The sequence below is a fragment of the Hyposmocoma kahamanoa genome, unplaced genomic scaffold (assembly GCF_003589595.1).
Source record: "Hyposmocoma kahamanoa isolate Upper Pololo Valley unplaced genomic scaffold, ASM358959v1 91, whole genome shotgun sequence".
NCBI lineage: Eukaryota > Metazoa > Arthropoda > Insecta > Lepidoptera > Cosmopterigidae > Hyposmocoma > Hyposmocoma kahamanoa.
Window position 1 is genome coordinate 3,037,575 of NW_020654684.1, and position 21,373 is coordinate 3,058,947.

Here is a 21,373-nt window from a genome sequence, read left to right on the forward strand (position 1 = left end):
ATTATTAATTTTGACCCAAATCACTATCACTGCTATTTGAATTATTTGCCATTTTATGCATGTTATTAAACAAAAATCTCGCGGTCCTTTCCGATTTTAACCTTGTTGTTACAACATTAAAATTCATTTCTCGAAAATTTACTTTTTCGTTTAGTGACCGTATTGATTTCAACGTGTGATAACTTTGCGCTTTTGTGTCATATTTATAGTGTAGTCATGAAAACAAGTATTCTGATTATTGGCATTATTTAGGACACGTAAGGATTGTTTATTTAGACCAGTGGCAGCGGTTCATAAACTTTTATGTCTGATAGAGCAAGTGCCAATTTTTGTATCAAGTGAGCAATTTTAAGTTTATATATTTTACTAACTGAACAAATTGTTTGTTGTGAATTGTTTAAGTACTTCATAGGTAATTTATATCGCACTGTTAAATAGTGTATTAACCAAAAAAAGTGTAATTTTTCAGAATCGATGGAAGATCATTAAAATTTATGTATAGGTTAAAATTTATTACAGACGTCTAAACAATTTCCTACTTGCCAAATATATTTAAAAATAAAACTGTGGGCTATCACATAAAGTTTATCTCATTTGGAGTTAAGTAGATATCTTTAAGAGGGAGCAGAGGAAAAATTCCTAATCTTCGATTTGATTTTAGAGGGGTATATCCACTTTAAAGTTAAAAATAAAATATTGTATGAGTAACTACACGATATATTCAAGCATAGACACTAATCAGAAACATAAAACAATAAAGTTTCCTCGATGGATAAAAATCACGAAATGACCTCTAATTTTCACATTTTTTCGATTCATCCTCGAAATGCTACAGGTTATTAGGACAAAATTAGATAATTAATTATATTTATGCATGATCGAGAACTGTCACTACGGATTTTTTAAATCCCTTTAGTTTTAGTGTTATTCCGCTAAAACGAATTTGGTACTTTTAATACGCAAAATTCAACATCTCCTGTCGCATGTCACGCGAACTTCAGGCATATATTTGTTTCACAAAGGGCGGAGCCAACGTCCAAACTTTTTTGGCATGCTCCCTCTTAATTGTTTCGTACAATATTAAACGATACTTTTTACTGACGTGTAGTGATTCAAATTTTACGTTCAGCAAATGTATAATCTTGAAATTCACATATTTTGAGTTACAACACTATTGTAATAGCAGTGCGATATGTCTATTTATAAGAAAGTATTAGTACCTATGTAAATACATGATACGAAAGCAAGACATAGGTTCCACTCTTGTGGACACCCTCTAAGTGGAGTTGTAAGTAACCCCTTGTAAGTTAGAGTAGACGCCTGGGCGTTGATAGAGACCACATTCGGAATCACCAATTTCGACAATGTGTTTACTATATGACTGTGCTTGGTTTAACACTCGGTTGTTTAGCACAATAATCCAATTATGATCCACTGGATCACAACGCGATGAGACGGCTCAAGTGTTGTGATTCATGCATACATTTCACGAGGTCCCTGGAACTTGTTTTCTGCAGGTACAGTCGCTGCCCTGAGATACTAGACCCATTAGCCGACCTTTTGGTTCTGAGAGCCTTCTTACGAATTCAACAGAAAATTGTAAAGATTTTTGGTTGTATGTAAAAAAATAAATAAAAATACGTAATGTAAATAATCAAATTGGCTTAAAAAGCTTCTTAAAAAGTCATTCACTAATGATTGTTCCTCGCACAAATTATCCTATGTTCTTTTTTCAAGAGTATACATAAAGGCAGCAATACAAAGAGCGCGTTGCAAAATTAAAATGTTATGTGTGGTAAGTTTAATATGTTCTTTATTTCATAAAAGCAACAGAACAGAAACATCAATTCACTTATGGAGCATTAAAATTTATGGACGTATGTGCAATGCAATGCAAGTTTCGTAAACCAAAATCCAAGTAATTTGTATTTCTTAAGTGTGCTTACAGCTTCGTGAAATGTAGGAAACCTAGATTAACATCCCATGATGTTGCTCATGTAATCACATGTGGTAATTTCACACATGTGTTGCATGAAATTGCGAATGGAAAACACGCGAACACGTAGCATCTAATTTAGAACAACTTGACATAGAGACGGTTCACGTAACTATCACGCCGGTTGTTAAATAGTTACTTCTACCGGTTGCGACGATTTTATGTTTTATTTTCACTATCTAACTTAAGATTATTCATTTGTACATGTTAAGATTAACATTAGTTAATTTAGATACCTAAAATACTAGACGGTTCAGTGGTTGGCATTATAGATAATGAGGAGGTCCTGGAGGCCTACCATAACCTTTCCAAAAACAATCTTATTTCAATGTAAGCTTATAGTAAGCTTATTATAATATTACTCATATTCGTACCATGACAAACCTATCAACCAATTAATGCTCAAGTGACTGAATGAACGAATGATTTCCCAATATTGTCTATTCCTTACTAAAACAGGAAAGAAATAACGCTATATGAGCTGTACACCATCTCTTTCTTTTTTGATGTTCCGAATCGTCCTATCGTAGTATAATGTTAAAGCACTTAATATTATTTACGTACAGAGAATTTTAAATGCTAAAAGAAGAAAACTAAGTAATAATGAAATCTATTAAGTACGTTGTTTTCAATTATTTTTCCTCATTTTCATTAAAGAAAAATAAATAAAACAAGCTAAGTCTTGATCGTCATGTTGTGAATTCGGAATTATAGTCTAGTGTCAACTGTTAATGTCGCCAAGGAGCGACGATAGATATATAGATGTCCACCTTCCTAGGGTCTTATCAATGACGTTCACCTTTTGCATTAGGCACAAGTATCTGCCTCCTGATCTTATGAAGACAGTTGTCGTACCTATAATTAAAAATAAGACAGGTGATGCTTCAGAGACGAGTAATTATAGGCCAATTTCTCTGGCAACAATTATGGCCAAAGTGCTGGACAGTGTGCTTAACAAATACCTAGGGCAACATGTGAAGCTACACGATGCTCAATTCGGCTTCCGACCTGGTCTGTCTACAGAATCAGCTATTCCGTGTCTTAAGCACACTGTTAGGTACTACACGGATAGGGGGACGCCTGTTTTTGCATGCTTCCTGGACCTGTCTAAGGCTTTTGACATGGTATCCTATAGCGTCCTATGTAATAAAATGTATAATACGAGTATACCTAAAGAATTGACAGATTTGTTTAGATACTGGTATGAAAATCAAGTAAATTTTGTTAGGTGGGCTGGGAAGCCCTCAGAAGAATACCAGGTGAAATGTGGAGTAAGACAGGGGGGGCTGACTTCTCCGAACCTATCCAACTTGTACATAAATGGGGTGATGGAGGAGCTCAGTAGCACTGGTGTCGGCTGTTCAGTAGATGGTTCTTTTGTTAATAACATAAGTTATGCAGACGACATGGTGCTGTTGAGCCCCTCAATCAGCGCTCTTAAAGTACTTCTCAATGTATGTGAAAGGTATGCCGAGGCCCATGGGCTCAGATACAATGTTAAAAAGAGTGAACTGATGGTGTCCAAATCAGGTTCCAAAACCTATTCGACGCCACCAGTCACTCTAAACGGAACTGAACTGGAAAAAGTGACCAAGTTCAAGTATCTGGGTCACTGGGTAACGGAAAATTTATCGGATGACGTTGACTTGGAGAGGGAACGCAGGGCACTGGCGGTACGGTGTAACATGCTGGCCCGTAGGTTTACACGATGCTCTCATGAGGTGAAAATCGCCCTCTTTAAAACTTTTTGTCAGACACTATACACGTGCAACCTGTGGAGCAATTACACCAAAAAAGCCTACAATGCCCTGCGAGTCCAATTCAACAATGCCCTAAGGGGACTGATGGGGTTGCCTCGATACTGTAGTGCCTCTGGGATGTTCACGGAGGCTAGAATCGACGGTTTCCAGGCCATCATTCGGAAAAGAGTGGCTTCCCTGCTGTCCAGAGTGAGGGGCAGTACCAACAGTCTTCTTAGAGTGATAGCAGAGAGGATGGACAGCCCAATCCTTAAACATTGGATGTCCATTCATGTAAATGAAAATGAAAATTTTGCATTCTACTAACATAGTTATTTAAGTTCCTACTAACATTTGGATGTCCATTCATGTAAATGAAAATGAAAATTTTGCATTCTACTATCATAGTTATTTAAGTTCCTACTAACATTATATGGACATGTAGTCTGAAATAAATTCTTTCATTTCATTTCATAGATGTCGCTGTCATAATTTTAAGAAATAAACATCGCGTATTTTTATTCAACGAGAAATTATTTACTATGCGCTATTAAATAAAAAATAAACAAAATATTGAAGAGATATATGTAAATAAATAACCTCAATTTAACTTTTAATCATTATAAATCAATAGTAAGACAATAAAACTGGTAATAATATTGTTTCCGTGTAACTGTTTTAAGATTGCTAAATTTGACACAAGAGCAATATTACTTTAATGTTAAAGTAGCGTCAGAGTACGAACTGTGTGAACGACTTGTCAAAAAGCACATCTTAGTTTTAACATTATAATAAGCCTACTTTAAGCGCGTCATGGTACGAAAAGTCAATGTAAAGTTAAGGTAATATTGTTTTAAGAGGTTGTGGTAGGCCCCCTGTGGCTACATAATGAGAAGGTCCCAGGACCAATTTAGTTGGCATTGCGGAGATTGAATGGGAAAGTTCCAGGACTAATGTAGTTGGCATTATGGACGCTTACAAGAATAAGAAATAGATTACGTTCCTCCATTTAGACTCTTATCTGTTTTCGGGGCCAGGCCCTGTACTCTTGTTCTCTGTCAAACATCCCTCCGTAACAATTACTGTCAAATAAGTGAAACTCGATCAAATAAAAAAAGGCATGATGCGAATAAAAAAAAATAAAATTGTTTCGGTTGAGTATTACTTATTTGATAGTAATTGTTTCGGTCGAATGTCGAACGGAGAACGAGACTAGACCACCAGGCTTCCAGATATATGTCTGTCCTTTTCCACCTAAACGTAAAACTTACGTCTGTAAGTATAGGTTTTTCTCTAATATCGGCTACAAATTTACTTAAATAAATCACTTCCTTTCTGCCTTAGAATGTTGTTAACTAACCTGCAATAGTGTTGAGGAACATGAGGTACTCGAAGTTGGAGATCTCGCGGCGCTGCCACTTCTGCGTCATGTTTGAGTTGCGCATGAGTTGTCGCGGGGACATCATCGAAGCACGTCTGCAATAAAGAAATATATTTTTTAGATCAGTTGCTTACAATTCTAAAAATACCTTAAGTTGAACAAGATTGCTTGATGAAAATAATGAAGTTCTAATGTAGAGAAATGAGTTCCTCAATTTTTATCACATAATGCAGCTGTAACAATAATTCTATTTTAAATAGAGAGTAGTTTTTAGGACATAAAAAAACAATGGCGAAATGATTGTTAAAATAATTCTTATCGTCTTTAAACGTCTTAATTACAAGTTTGTATAAAATAAATACATTAGAATTTTCAAATTATATCTAAAGAAAATCTAGAAATAAAATTATATTTAAATGAAAATGTAACGGGACTGATTTCTAAATTGTCAGTTTCGGAGTTTCGCAAACGCAAACTAGTATGATCCTTGTGACACTTCGTTTGACGTTTGTCATAGGGATGAGGTAGAGTCGATAGATTTATAGTGTATTTGATTTTAGAATCGAAAGTTCTCTCTCTTATAGTTTTATTTTCCTAACGTATACCGAATGTATAGTGTGAAGTGTTTTCTATTGATTTGATGAATCGCGTTTCGGAACGCGTCACAATTTTTTTAGTCAAAAGAAAAAGTTTATCTTCAGATGCGTTCTGAATTTGCATCTCATCAATATTTATTCTTGCTTGTACTTGTAATTTTATGTGATTATTTAAATTATTTTAGTTCTTCGACGAATTAAAATAATTTAATGACCACAATTAGTTATCGTCATCGTGGTCAATTTAATATCAACCATAACAAGAATAAAATATACCAAGTGATCTAAATTACATAAATAATGTACGACAACGAACTGAACGTGAGACTTTTTTTCATTGAAGGAAAAAGTTAGGTGCACCACCATTAGGTTAGGTTCAAATTTCAAAAACCTTTTCCACGCTAGCGCGCACAAAGCGCTTTTACGCGCAGATTTCGAAAAACCTTTCCGAGTTAGTGAGATAAAAAAAATTTCCTCTGTCCTTTCGTCACGTCACAAACCCACGGCACGATTCAACTTCTATTAACTCTGTTTAAGGTTCCTGTAGTTTCTTTTGATACATCGAATATATTTTATTCAATTTATGTAAAACATAACCTCCAAAACTTGAAACTGGAATGTCTTTAATTACATTACAGACGTCTACGAATAGTAAATCCAAAACCAAATTGTTTAAACAATCTGTACTATATTTTCACATATTTTTCATAAACAGACGCATACAAATTATGTGAACAAAAATTTAAATGGGAGTTCGCCATTGTTCTTTGTCAAAACAGTAAAGAGTCGAGTTTCGATTCATGTCACTTTTTACTGACGTTTAGATTGTTCCACGCCTGCAAACTAGTTGTACATGTTTCCTATGTCAATAGTTTTATAACATAGTGAATATATAATTTTAGCTTAATGATTTTTAAAGTAGGCAATTTAAAAATATCATCACATATTTATTTGTGTAAAAAAATTAAGCACGTTTCTGAAATTGCTCAATGCGATCATTTCTAGGGTGACTCTACAGTCAGCTATCAAAACCACATTAGTTGCATATTTGCATTGTCAGTGCGCTATTAAGATCCTATTTTTTTTAAATTGATACATAATTTACTATATTTAAAACACGTACTTCCTTTAAATGCATCTATGTACTTTTGTGATAATAATTAAAGTTGTAATAACTAAATTGTACCTAACTAGACAGATTCCTTATAATTTTATTGCCAAACGTAGACACTAAAAATTTAAATTCAAAATAGATAACGTCTGTCGAAGGCATTCATCCTTAAAACATTCGCGTGCCAAGCACGTTTCAAATAATTAACAAATAATTAAGCTTTTATTAAGTAACTAATTATCAGGTTTGAGAGGTAAATTATGCAATTTCCATTGTTTGCGTTTCAAATTGATTTTCACGCAGATCGGCAGATATTGTACATATTTTACAAGACAATGCAGAAGTCGGCGTCAGGATATTTTTTAGCCGAAATGTGAATTAAAGAGATATCGCGTGGAAACGCGGTGTTATCTCTATTTATAGTATGAAAAATAATTATAGATGTCCAAAATGTAAACAAAGACAAAAACCAATTCATATTTTTTTAGATCATATACTTTTACTTAATTTCGTTTAATGCAACAATTATAATAAAAAAACTATGGTTAAGGTCACATAGTTTTATGACACTCGTAACACAAACGGGATCAAAAACATTTTTTGTTTCGCCATTTTGTTGTGTCATAATCTATGACATCTGTCATTCGTACTTAGTTTCTCGTACTCTAATGTTTTCTTGTCTCTGTAGTGCGTTAATTAAATTATTGTATGTTGTTGTTAAAGTTTTTGTTTATTCTTAATATTTTGTAGTAGATAATTAAAATTCTAGACAATGAGAACCTCTTTTCAATTCCGTTAAAAATAGAAGGTTTAGCACAACTGCATTCACACTTTGACAAAGACCCTTTGTTTACATTTTGGACATCTAATTATGATTAATGCTATAGATATTTATTTGCACGTTTGTCTGTATTTAATGTCCACAAACTTCCGGATCTTCCACACAAAAATACTCGCTTAGCGCCACGTCCGTTTATCCCACGATGATCTTGATCGAGAACTCATATTTCATTCATTCGTTCATTTACTTTGTTGGATATTCGTATTCCAGGTAAACCAAGAACAATTAAGCCAAGTGTTGCTTAATTTAACAACAACACTCTACAGATCCATCAAAGGTGTACAAATAGAAGCGTTCTAATCCAAATAAACTGAACACTGACCTCTTCGTAGTCTTTTATGGGGAACTGTATACAAAGGGCGCACTATAAGTTTCCGGAACTGTTCCACTTACGTAAATAATATTTAAAATGTAATTACAACATTTGAAAATGGATCTCTTTGGCTAAAGAATACAGTTTGTTTTATCTGACCGTCACTTGTTTTTACATTGTGGCGTCCTTTTAGAAATTGGTTGTCTACATCACCATGGATTTAACTCGTGAAAATTTTCGTACTATGGTTTTTTACGACTTTAAGTGTAATTGAACAGCTCAACGGAGTTTCGCTCGGCTTCAAACTGCTTTTGGCAATGAAGCACCATGCAAGACTATTTATAGCTGGTTTGCAGAATTCAAACGCGGTCGTGTGACGAGTTTTGTGATGGTCGCCCGTCCACTGCTTAGACACGTTGTAAAAAATGAAATTGTTGAGTATCTATAGAAGTGACCAGTGACCAACGCTTACGCTTAAAATTAAAAGCGTGCTTATGCGCATAAGAATTATTTTAAAAAGAAGACTTTTTAAGTGCTTTTCGTTTAAACGCCCACCTCTATTTCTGACTAATTCAGCAGTCAGTCCCGCGTGAAGATTATCAAGGTCAGAGTTAACTGCCAAGTCGTAAAAGTGTTCAGACTATTTGTTTGCACTTTAAAGATGGCACGTGCGTTACCAGACGGCTCATTCTTTTGTCCTATTGTACTCGGAAGATAAAGAGATACGAATCGGTGCAAAGATCATTTCATCAACTGTATGTTCATTTATAATGTTTTATAATGTGTAATGTATGTTCTTTTTTAAAATCCTTTGCAAAATGTGCAAGTATTCGCATATTTCTAACAAAAACGGAAAAGGTACTGACCATAATTCAATAGAGTAGTTTTATTAGATATCAGGGCATCATACAAGTAAATATAATAAGATTAATTATAATCGATAATATTACTTCTTGAAATCCCACACAATATTAATATAAGGACTAAGTCATTTCCTATCGATCTGCAATTACTAGTAAACGGCGCGTGCGTAAGTGCGCAGAGCCGCGGGTCAACAGCCTTGCGACCTTCACCTGCATTTCATTAATCTCTAGTGACGTTCAGGTGGTATTTAGTTTTACTTGCAATACTAGATTTTGTAACTGTTATTAAAGTTATTATAAATGTTTGTTGTTTTTAATCATTATCAAAAAAATGCTTTTTAAACTGTCTTTTGAAATGTTTTGTTGAGCTGTCATTATTCCAAGCTTTGCTATCATTTATGCTCTATGTTACTCCAAATAGGATAATATTTAAAGAGTAGTAAGGGTAAAATAATCTAAATATTTGAAAATTATAAACAAAAAAATCGGTATATATTTGGCACTCGTTTGTAAGCAACACAACCAAGAACATAATTATTTATTGTCTGCATACGTAAATACTATACAAGTAAAGAACGAGGACAGCTTTTAGTTATAAGTAAGACCATTTTGAAAGAAAGAAAGAAAGAAAGAAAGAAAAATTGTTTATTAGCGTCATAATTATGCCATATTACAGTTTACAAATTTTACATTCTTAAGCCTAGATATAAGTATAACGCTAAACCGACGTCTACTCAGCATTAGTCGAGGCATATTGCAACACCCCAACGCTGGTCTTCCGGAGACACCGGCCAGTTAGGAAGTACCAGTACGCGCTGCAACGACACGCCGAACCTTATAATTTATGGTGACAAGTACGAACTCAATATAATGTAATAAAATACTTAACAGTTAAATGGCAAAAATATTAAATTAAATGTTCACTGGTATTGCAGGATAATGTAATATTAATAGAGTAAATTATAGGAACCCACTAAGTAAATGCCAATATAGCATCTATACAACACAGCACAGGCTAAGTTAATTTCTGTTGATTCAAAAGATACTGTTTATATCTAAATTTAAAAGATTTTACAGTGTGACAATTTCTAAAAGGTGGTGGAATATTATTCCAACATTTCGTGGCGGCATAACGAAAACTGCCACGAAATGCTGCTGTACTGTGTTGCGTACTCAAAAAGCGCTGGGCAGATCTAGTTGGACGTCCAGAAAGAGTGAGTTTATCGTACAGATAGAGTGGTGATTTTGTCTGAACAATGCCAAAAAGCAAACAGGCAAAATGATAGGAGTGCCTACTCTTCATATTCATTAGATTGCTCTTATTGAGAAACGGGGTAACGTGAGCCCGTCGCGGGATCGGAAAGCAAAATCTAGCGCAAGCGTTCTGAACACGTTGGATAAGCTTTTTAGTGTAGCCATAAAGGCAGTCACCAATGACGGTATCTGCATAATTCAGCTTCGACAGAATCAAAGCTTCGCAGAGCATAATGCGACGATCAACATCCAGGTAGTTGCGTACTTGATACAAAACTTTAAGTCTGTAAAAGCAGTTTTTAACTGTTTCTACAACATGGTTGTGGAACTTAAGAGTGTTATCCATAAGAACTCCGAGATTTCGCGCTTCTGTTACTTTCTCAATTACAGTTCCTCCAATTTTAAGGCTGGGATTAAAAACATTTATTCTCTCTATTTGACGGGCAGATCCAAGAACGAGAAACTTTGATTTGTGCGGGTTTAGAACTAAGCAGTTTCTATTTGCCCATTCACTAATTCCTTCAAGATCGGCGTTGATACTAGCTACTGCAGATAATGTGTGTTCAGGTTTAAAGGATAAGTATATTTGAACGTCATCCGCATAGATATGATGCTTACAATTATTAATGTTAATTGGTAAGTCTGCGCTATACAAATTAAAGAGGATTGGACCCAATATAGACCCCTGCGGTATCCCTCGGCCTATAGGAAGCGCCTCCGAGAATGATTTGATTCCAGTATCACCAATAATTTCTACTCGCTGTGAGCGACCACTTAGGTAACTAGAGAACCACTTTAACGTTTGGTTGTCGAAACCGTAAAACAATAATTTGGCCAAAAGAAGCTCATGGTTAATGGTATCGAACGCGCGCGAAAAATCAAGTAAAGAGATTATTGATCCCTTCCCTACATCGATTCCGGCGAGGGTATCGTCAATAACATCCATTAAGGCGGTCGCTGTACTGCGGCCAGCTCGGAATCCTGACTGTTTCAAAGGTAAAATATTATTTGAACTCAAAAACTCGGTAAGCTGCCGGCATACGACTTTTTCAATTATTTTCGACAAGAAAGGAAGTATACTAACAGGTCGGAGATCTTTTAGTTCTGTGGGGTTATTAACTTTTGGTAGGGGTTTCACAAGTGCCTCCTTCCAAGCTTCTGGAAAGACCCCATGTTGAATAGATAAGTTTACGATCGCAGTAATAACTTTAAGCGTTCGTGGCAAAGTTAGCATGACCATATCACGAGTCATACCATCCATACCTTCGGCGTTAGTAGTTATACTCATAATTATTTTTGAAACAGTTATTTCATCAACAGGTTTCAGTTTAAAAGATGCAGTACAGAACCTATTGCTTTTAAAGTACATGAGGTCTGCAGTAGAAACGCTGTCATTTCCAGGTACATCAAGAAAAAGCGATTTTGCGAGCCACTACTGTTTTATTTGCTATATTTTTAGTTGATAAGGTTTATTGCAATAAATAATCAGCATCAAATGCGAAACCAGTAGTATTCGTTATTTATTCGCAAATGTAGTAGCAACTTATAAGTAACAGTTATTTTCCGTTACAGCACTATACGAGATCTAGAGCTCGGTGACCGCTATTGACACTTGTCGGAAGTTGTAAGTTTAATTATATATGCGATTTATTTTTATACAATTTTTGTTAAAAATTAATTAAAACTATATAAATTAAAACGCTTTCATTTCCTAGTGTCACAATACGGCTACTCAGTACCAGGTCGTCATAGGTCGTAGGTTGATTCCATCGTTTGTGATGACATTCGTTTTAGTTGCTTTATTTATGAAGGAAAACCGTTCCACTACGGCAACAGCTGTAGTAGAACTATTTAAAAACGCATGGAATCATATTAAGTCACAATAGGCATGAAACCCTTTCTTTAGAAAGGTGCTGTGCCCAGCAGTGGGACTTAGTTATACGCGTTGATATAGTACAGTAATCCTTTTTTATATACTAGAATTACAATGACGAATTATGTGTACAAGTATACATGCAATAGTTCACGCTTTGGTCTGTGTGACGTGAAATTCTCTCCTATGGAATGCCCTTTTTTATTCGGAATAAGAACCTTTGAACTTGAACTTTCGTCCTTGGTGCAGTCATCACTCATCAGGGCATTTTTTCTATTTTTTCGCTCGCTGGGAACCGCTCGGTTCAGGGGGAGCTGCGAGCGGTTCTATGTGACTCTCGAGTCGTAGCCCGTATACACACTAAAACCCAGCGGTTATCCCCCATCGCTATAAGGAGGCGCCACTAGATTCGCTTACCCATACTATAGGACCGCCTCGGCGGATGGGCCTCGGTAGCAGCCAAGTGCTGAATGTTATTATATTTATTTACAACATAGTCCCGCACTAGGGAAACTCTGTGTCGCGGGTGCCATGGACACACACATAGACAACCACAAATTACACCCAAACTCACGAGAGAAATAAATGTAGGCCATACAAATATTTCTCCCGACCCGGGAATCGAACCTGGGACCTCCGCGTGGCATGGTAACCGTTCGGCCACAGAGGCAGTTAAAATTCAGACCACTCAATAGGTCCACAATTGCGTTAGTATTGTTTTAGCTTACGTTAGTACTTAATAATTAACAATGATCCTTCGAGTGAGTTTCCACATCAAAGGACTATCAAATTTCAACGATATCATCTTCAAGATGCTGTTACTGCTGCCCCACACTCTGTCTATAAGCGAGTTCGTTCTTTGCGTAATACTGTTCAACGAACATGCTCGAGGCACTACAGAATCGCGGCAGTCGCAAACACCACCCTGATGACGTTGTTAAATTGGATGCGCAGAGCATTGTAAGCCCTTTGAGTGTATCCGACCCACACACTCGACGAGTGCAGAGAAGTGCAGACTGTCTTAAATAAATATTATGCTAGACATTTGTCTATGTTTATGTATGTTATTTTATTTTAACATTTATTTATTAACATTTTATAACACTTTTTTTTAATAATTCGTTTTCATATAATTAGGTAAGCTACACGCCTGTCCATAACAGGAGCAGTACCACTCAGATCTTTAAATCGCAAAGATCCGAGGGGCATTGCCACTGCGCCCGTCACCCTGAGACGTAAGTTGACAAGTCCTATGGGCCTGTAATTTCACTAGCATCCTTACCCTTCCAAACCGGAACACAGTAATGTTGACTTTACCGCTTGGCGGTAGAAATAGGTAAGGTGGCAGTACTTCCCTGGACTAACTCTTTCACAAGGAGCGCTACTGCTACTAAACTTATTTGAAAATGCTGTTGATTACTTTATATGTTTAAATAACTATTATATTTATTTACTTTTATTAATTTACTTATATAAAACAGGAACTCGTCTTCAGAAATCTATATTTAAAATCACAATACAAAAATAACATTAACGCTTATATCGATATAACTAAATAAAAAATAATAACTTAATTACGACTTTGTCACTAATTAAGCTGTAATACTTATTTCCTGGTTCTCTAATTGGTGGCGACGGTAAAAAAATGCCAAAACGCTAGGGACGAACTTGTATGTGTTTGTAAACAAACCTTCAGACAGAAGAATTAGTCCGTGAAATCTTGGACTGTAAATAGTCACTCATTAGCGAAACTAGGAAATAGGAAATTGAACCACATTTTAAGCGTTTTTATGAATAATTTAATTCGTTTGCGAAAAAAATCGTTTGGCGTTAATTTGTGAACAACGAGTGTTGTGAAATACGCCAAGATAAAGTCTGCATTGTTACCTACGCTCTATAAGAGGTCTATCTGTTAGCTAATTAATTTAGCTGTCATTTCAATATCCTAAATTTCAAAATGTCAACAGCTAATTAAAATCACAATTGCTTTATAATTTCAGTACAGACTACTAAAAATACCGAACTCAAAAGTCATTCATCGCCTAGTTTACCACACTTAGAGATGGAATATTTTGTTCAAATGAGACCACTTCTGGGGTACCCCTCTTTCCAACAAAAAGAAAGAATCATCAAAGTCGGTTCACAAATGCCTGAGTTATCGCGTAACATACAAAAAAGTCTAATTGAGAACCTCCTCCTCTTTTTGAAGTCGGTTAAAAATCACGTGAAATGCAGTTTAGCTGTTGTTATTTACTTGTGGATAGTGATGGGGATAACATAACAATTGTTAGCTCCAGAATGCCAATAGATGGCGTGGTCGCCGCGTTAAGTGCCCTATCCTTCAAAACCGACACGCAGTAATGCTCATATTACAACTTGGCGGTAAAAATAGGTAAGGTACTTTCCTGGATGATTTTTTCACAAGGAGCTCTACTGCTACTAAAAATCACTAAATATATCGTAGCTATCGTAAAGAAAATTTCTTATGTACCCAAGTGAAATAAATATTTCTTAAACCTCATAAACATGCACCATGTTTATTGCTCCATTAGATACAGAAAAATATAACCCACATCCTCTCCAATTCTTGTAACTTTATCTACAATAATAGTCGATAGAATTACAAGAATTTCAAATTGGTTAAATTTTTCTGTATCTAATGAAGCAATTAACATTTTTTACGTAACTCCACTTATGCCATTCTTTCATGAGGGGGCAATGTGTTTGAAACAATAATAAATTTTCCGCTCGAGGGAAAAAATACGTCACGTTATAATACAAGACACGTCTATTTTCAAAAATACTTAGGATGAATTAAAAATGCTACCACATTTCTTATCGTAGTAATCATTCTGAATAACAAAGTTATGTTTACGTAGGTAGGAAATGATTTGAAATTAATTATATCGTTTACGTACCTATGTACTAGTACATACATACTTTTGTTTCCTACTGGGCTGTCACGTTCAGAAAATATAGACTATAGTCCTACACACGTTACGTTTCCGATACACCTCTTTTGCTTCCTGCACTCGCATTAAATATTGTAACAATCTAACAGGTCAAATTTACTCAGTCTTTTAAAGACCTCTGGAACCTAGTTAAGATATACACACCGAGGTCGACCTTTTCCCTATGTACCCATCCACATTCACTCATCAACGAAGAGCCGTTCGTGGACTTGCTAGTATAATTTTACATTTTAGTTTATGCCTAGTTATTAATTTATTTTTGTATATAGTATTATATAGTTTTAGAAGTCGGGAATACAAAAAATGCATAACAATGTATTTTAGAATAGATGCAAGAACACAACGCAATTGACTACGTTCGACCATAGATTAGGCGACGTTCTTGTACATACGGTTCATTTTAAGCATGATTGAATGTTTACCTAGCTAAAGTAATGGTTATTTTATAATAGACATATAAAACATTAAAGCTATAAAATAACTAATCAAATAACCAATTAAACAATAATGACATGACAGAAAAGAATAAAACACAATGTAACTTCAACTTCAACTTTTGTATCTATGGCTCCATCGTTTTGCGCGACGATTTCGCCAACGTCAGGGTTGAAAGACTTATTTATTTATTAATGCGGGGCTGAGATAGATTGCCAGTTACTAAAATACTTGCGGTTATTATGCACATTGACGGTTATATTTTTTTTTAACAATGTGACAAAAATGTTTAGACTTTATTTAAATGACGGTTAGCAAAGGAACGTTTTGACAGATCTTGCCAATGTCAATGTCACTTTGATTTTTTTTATTAAGGCTTTGGCAAAGCCATCAGCCTAAACATGAAGTTTAATTATGTTTCTGTAAACATGGCCGCCACAAAGAGGCGGCGTGTTTGGATTGACTCGGGATTCCTTAAAACGGGCCGGTACGGGTATTTTAGTTCGAGATTCGTATAATTTCGCGTTTTAATCTTCGATTAAGGCACAATAGCACTATCCTATTCCACTTTAAACTAGAATTCACAAAATAATTGAAAGTCAAAATAAAAACGACGCTTTTCCCTCCAAAAGGTCCAGAGCGAATCATATCACTTTGAGATTGAGGATAGTGTGACCATTTGTGGCAGATTATTGCCATTTGGGCAGATTTAATTTTTGACATTTTCATTGCTACAGAACATGTTAACATGTTGTATTAAATGTGGCAGAGTTTGGCAGATTTAGGAATATTCATCAAGTTCTTTATTATTTTTAGAAACAAACTGAAAACTTGTTGTTCTCTGCTACTACGAACAAACATCTGAAGCGAAATACTGGAGAATGTTATAAACATAACCTATATATAGTTTATACACCTAGCTTCTATGGGTTGTATTTAATTAGCTTTATTGATTTGATGGTCTCTTTAATGCAAGTCGTCAAAAACATTTCTTTGTGTTGTTATTGTTGTAGTACTAACATTTTTTCATATTTATTTTAACATTTATTTTAACATTCACAGGTTTTCCATATGACCCAGGCGTTTAAATTGTCATTAACTAAACAAATGAATAAAGCTAAAAACATAAAAAATACATTTTTTTATTAACCGAATTCAAAAAAGGCGGAGGCTCTAATTCGACTATGATTTATTTGTATGCATGTTACGCAATAACTCCCGGCATTTGTGAACCGATTTTGATGATTCTTTTTTTGTTGGAAAGAGGGTACCTCAGTAGTAATCCCATTTAAATTTGAAGAATATATTCTACCTCTAAGAGTGGCAAACTTCAACAACTTTCCGGTAACCGAATAAAACTCTGCAAATAGATGTAATTCAACGAACGTCAGAGGTCGCTTTTTTACTACTTTCTAGCTGTACTGAGATTATTTCGATTAATACTATTTTCATTACACAAAGTCGGCGCAAACAAAAATCATTTCAAAAAAGAAAATATTGGTCATCATAAAAAGTATGTTCCGAGGATAAGGAGCTTTGGAGAAATGTCACAGTTGCAAATTCGCCATCTTTTGTCGTTGCAAGGCGAAAGATTTTAATAAATCTCACTTGTATTCAATGTTTACATAGTTCAATCCGAAAATGATCCCATGTTTCGCCGACCGGTTCGAAGAGTATCATCAAAACAGTAATTAAGAACATTAATTGATTTTATGCATTTATTTTGAAGATATACTTCCGGATAATACGAGGCACCTTGTATTTTGATTTTTAAAGGGCTAGAATACAAAAGCATTGTTATCATTGAGGACTATTTCCGAGGACCGCCAAGCAGTAATATGGTTTAGAAGAGGGTGCTGGTTAAATTACACGTTAAATTCGTTAATAACATTTAAATATGTTTTTTTATAAAAAAAAGTATTACATTCATTTTGCTAAAATGTTTAAAAATCAAAATCTCCTAAAACTCGATCTGTACGTTTATACATCAAATAGTTATTTAAATTGTCGCTTGTGTAGTTGTGCGAAGGTTATATAATCATAATTAAACTGTGTTATAAAAAGATCTGAGAAATGGATCTCAAAAGTTTGTTTATCACCATTTTCTGTGTTCTTCACCGCGGTCCGAGACTACACAAATCTAGAAAACTCGGACCCATTTCGGGTGTCGCTTGTGCACTATCCGATGTAATTTGAATCCGAGATAATCTCAGTACGGAGTACTAAAAAACCGACCACAAAAGTACGTGGGATTACATATAATTACCTAGTAATATTAAAATCGGTTACCGGAAAGTGAGTAAACCCGGATTCATCCCCTAGTTCGCCACTATACGGGACTTGATGCAGGAGATAATAAAAATCAGTTCTCACTACCTACTCAAAGTATATTGAGAGAGAGAAAAATGCCTTGAATTGGAGAATAGCAAAATCAACCATTAAAGTAATTGCTCCTTGTAATAAAATTTAGGCGCTGAATGAATGAATCTTCATGCGTGAGCAGCCACCCTTCGAGGTGTATGATTTATTTCAAAATGAAATGGGACCACTATGGAGGTACCCTCTTTCCAACAAAAAAAAGAATCATCAAAATCAGTTCACAAATACCGGAGTTATCGCGTAACACACATACAAAAAAAAAACATACAGTCGAATTGAGAACCTCCTCCTTTTTTGAAGTCGGTTAAAAATACGAATATCGCTGGCGTACCTAGAGATAAAATAAAATTACTTACAGGAGGAATATTCATCACAAATTTCAATGAGACCACTACCGCCTTTCTTTCCAACAAAAAACGAATTATTTCGGTAGACTAACAAATACAGTCTAATTGAAAAGTCGATTACAAAATCATCAATTTTGACAACACAAATATTACTTTCTGTACACAAAAAAAAAGAAACAAATTAAATACAATTAAATTAAAAATAAGCGGTAATACAATGGGCGGTCTTATAGCTTTAAGCGATTTCTGCCAGACAACCTTTGGATGGAAGTAATTCTATAACTCACGAGAAAAAGACGGCGGTGTATGAAGAATTACTAATCAATAGATAGAAAATCGATAAAGAAATACAAATACACATATATTTATTAACAATAAAACCAATACATATACATGAATATCATAAACTAGTATACATTCCTACACCTATAAAAATAAAATTTTTAAAACATAATTTTACTTGTTTACGAAAAAGTTATCATACCTTTTTTTACTATTATTGTTTACAATATTGCTGCTTTGATTTTGTAATCTAATCATAAAAATTATAAATAAACGTAGAAAAGTATTCTAAAGTCGATAACAACCATTGTTTTTTAACACATCTACACATAGGTTTAGGAAAATAAAATACACGTTTGTTAATGGACTTTTTGCAACATACTTTTTTTGTTGAGTAGCACAATATTTAGACACAGTTGGGTGCATCATGACGGTTATTCAACAAAAAAGGTACGCGACAAAAAAATCCGTTAACTTTATTTATATGTGCGATAACGACTGCGAAATATTTTGGGGTATAATGATTAAACGCTTGTGTCTAATCTTTACCAAGGCCTTCTTTTGTCCAGCAACCAACAGTACTAAAGAATTAATAACGTACACAGAAAAAAAGGATTCTACTAATAAGAAAGAGCAATTTCTCAAAATATTTGCTAATTCTAAAAAAATATTTATTAAAAGTAATAAAATATTGTCATTACAAAAATACTGCTTATCTTTTTCTAATACAATTTTACTCTTAACTTTGTTCTAACTTTGAGACAAATACGTTCACTTCAAGATTTTATTTCATTTCTAATCAATTAATTGGACGTTACTTACATCAAGAAATTTTTACCTCTTACATCAAATTTCAATAATCTTAAATAATAATAATAATAATAATAACGCACACATTCAACATAGCCCCGCACTAGGGAAACCCTGTGTCGCGGGTGCCATGGACACACACATAGACAACCACAAATTACACCCAGACTCACGAGAGAAATAAATGTAGGCCATACAAATATTTCTCCCAGCCCGGGAATCGGACCCGGGGACCTCTGCGTGGCAGTCCGGTATGGTAACCGTTCGGCCACGGAGGCAGTTAAAAAAAAAAAGTTTGAATTCAAAATTTCTTGGGTGTATTTTAGGAAAATATATTATTAAACAAAAAAAGAAGTAGTTTTCTATTGAGATTAATATTCTAAATTCTAGAGTATATTCTTAAAGCAAAAATTTCGTTGCGTTTTCATAGTCAATGTTGTCGTGGCATGTCGTCGAAGGCGCACGCGGTAACGATTACTTTTACTTGTGCTTGTAATCATAAAAATCATAAACAGTTATTTATTATCACGTAGTATCTCTAGTTTGTTAGGGTGTTATTTATAGTCATAATTTAAGAAATTTGGTTACAGCACGAAATCAAACTACACTTGTAACAAGAACAACTTTAACATGCAATTAGTTGTATTCTGAAACGTGCTGTCGTTTTGATAACTTCAATAGTATAAAGTCATCTTATATATTTGGAATTGTTAGTGCTTTCTGCCGCTGTAGCATTTATACGACACTGAACGGTACTCAACTATTCGAGAAGATTCTGTCCTATTTCTACTACTTTAAGGTTTGGCACTGAACCGTGTGCTTTCACGTTAGTGAGACATAATGTTGGGTCCATAACCCTGTAAATTTACGCTTTTTGATATTAGAAAACATAAATCTTCAGTCAAATAATTAAGTACCTGTCAATTTTTCATTCTTTTTTTTTTCAAATCAAAATCGGACATTTCTAATAACAAATAAATATTTTGTTGAATCTAGAGTGGCTTTGTGACTTGAAGTAAATTAATTTGCTCTTGGATTAAATATTTCTGTCTTATAATTAAAATACACTTTTGAGACGTTTTTTTACTATTATCAAGTAATTATTCTCTAGCGTCTATAGGGAGAGGATCGTTTTGTTGGATTTAATAAATTTGTCTTCGTAAAAAGAATTTTGTCTTTTTCTAAGTAATCTGTTTTTACCGTGTATATAAACTAGGGTAACCATGTTGTACAGTCAACTACCTAGCTGTAGCTAGCTGGCTATACATGAGTGGTCAGGGAAAGCTGTACTATCACTAACAACCCTAGTTGCCTACCTAACAGCCTAGCCCTAACCATACGCTACGGAATATATACTTATATAAATAGTAGGGGAAGCCTGTCACCGTGCGACCTAAGGCAACAGACGGAAAGTGGGAAGGATAAGGGTGCTTTAGGAAATGGTTTTCTCACTGCCAGTCTCACAGACTCACAAGACTGATCAGATAAGCTAACGGCTAAAGGTGTCTTGGCCGCAGTGAGAGGATGCTGTAGTCAGGAGTGCTCCGTTGTCAATAAGACAGCGTTGATGTCTGAATTCAAAGAGGGTTTTATTTACAAAACTTAAGCTATTTATACAAAACGGTATTTATGTGTGTGTGACTATAAACAATATTATTTTTAAATGTATACATAAAGTTAACTACTCTACTCAGCAGACTAGTTCAGAACGGTCATTGCACTGCTGAGTAGTCTATTGTCATCACTTAGCAAATGTCCGGTCAGGTTGTCTGTTTACGTCGCGTGCACGTGAACACATGTAACTGAACATGAAACTGGCCTCAAAAAGTCGTGGAATTACATCTATTTGCCAAGTTTTATTGAAATCGGTTACCGAAAAGTGCATGAAACCGAATTCACCCCCTGGAATGTTTTCTTCAAATTTAAATGCGACCAATACTGAGGTACCTCTTTCCAACAAAAAAGAATCATCAAAATCGGTTCACCGGAGTTTATCGCATAACATACATAAAAAAAATCAGTCGGATTGAGAACCTCATTTTTTGAAGGCGGTTCAAAATCTGAAAATAGGCTAAAATAAAAGTCTAAAACGAATTAAATCTAACTTTGTATACATAATTTTTAGATATATTTCTCTTTAAGTACCACAGAGAACCTTTTCAACGAAAACCCTATTATAAT

General features: G+C 34.7%; 1 protein-coding gene across 9 annotated transcripts in view; it reads right to left on the reverse strand.

The window, feature by feature from the left end:
• Positions 1 to 21,373, reverse strand: part of LOC113236336 (neurobeachin) — a 545,925-nt gene that overhangs the window by 18,809 nt on the left and 505,743 nt on the right. For all 9 annotated transcript variants that reach the window (XM_026472364.1, XM_026472367.1, XM_026472366.1 and 6 more), the window contains one exon: positions 5,096 to 5,211. In XM_026472364.1, the coding sequence (XP_026328149.1) occupies positions 5,096 to 5,211 (116 nt within the window). The remainder of the gene's footprint in view (positions 1 to 5,095; positions 5,212 to 21,373) is intronic.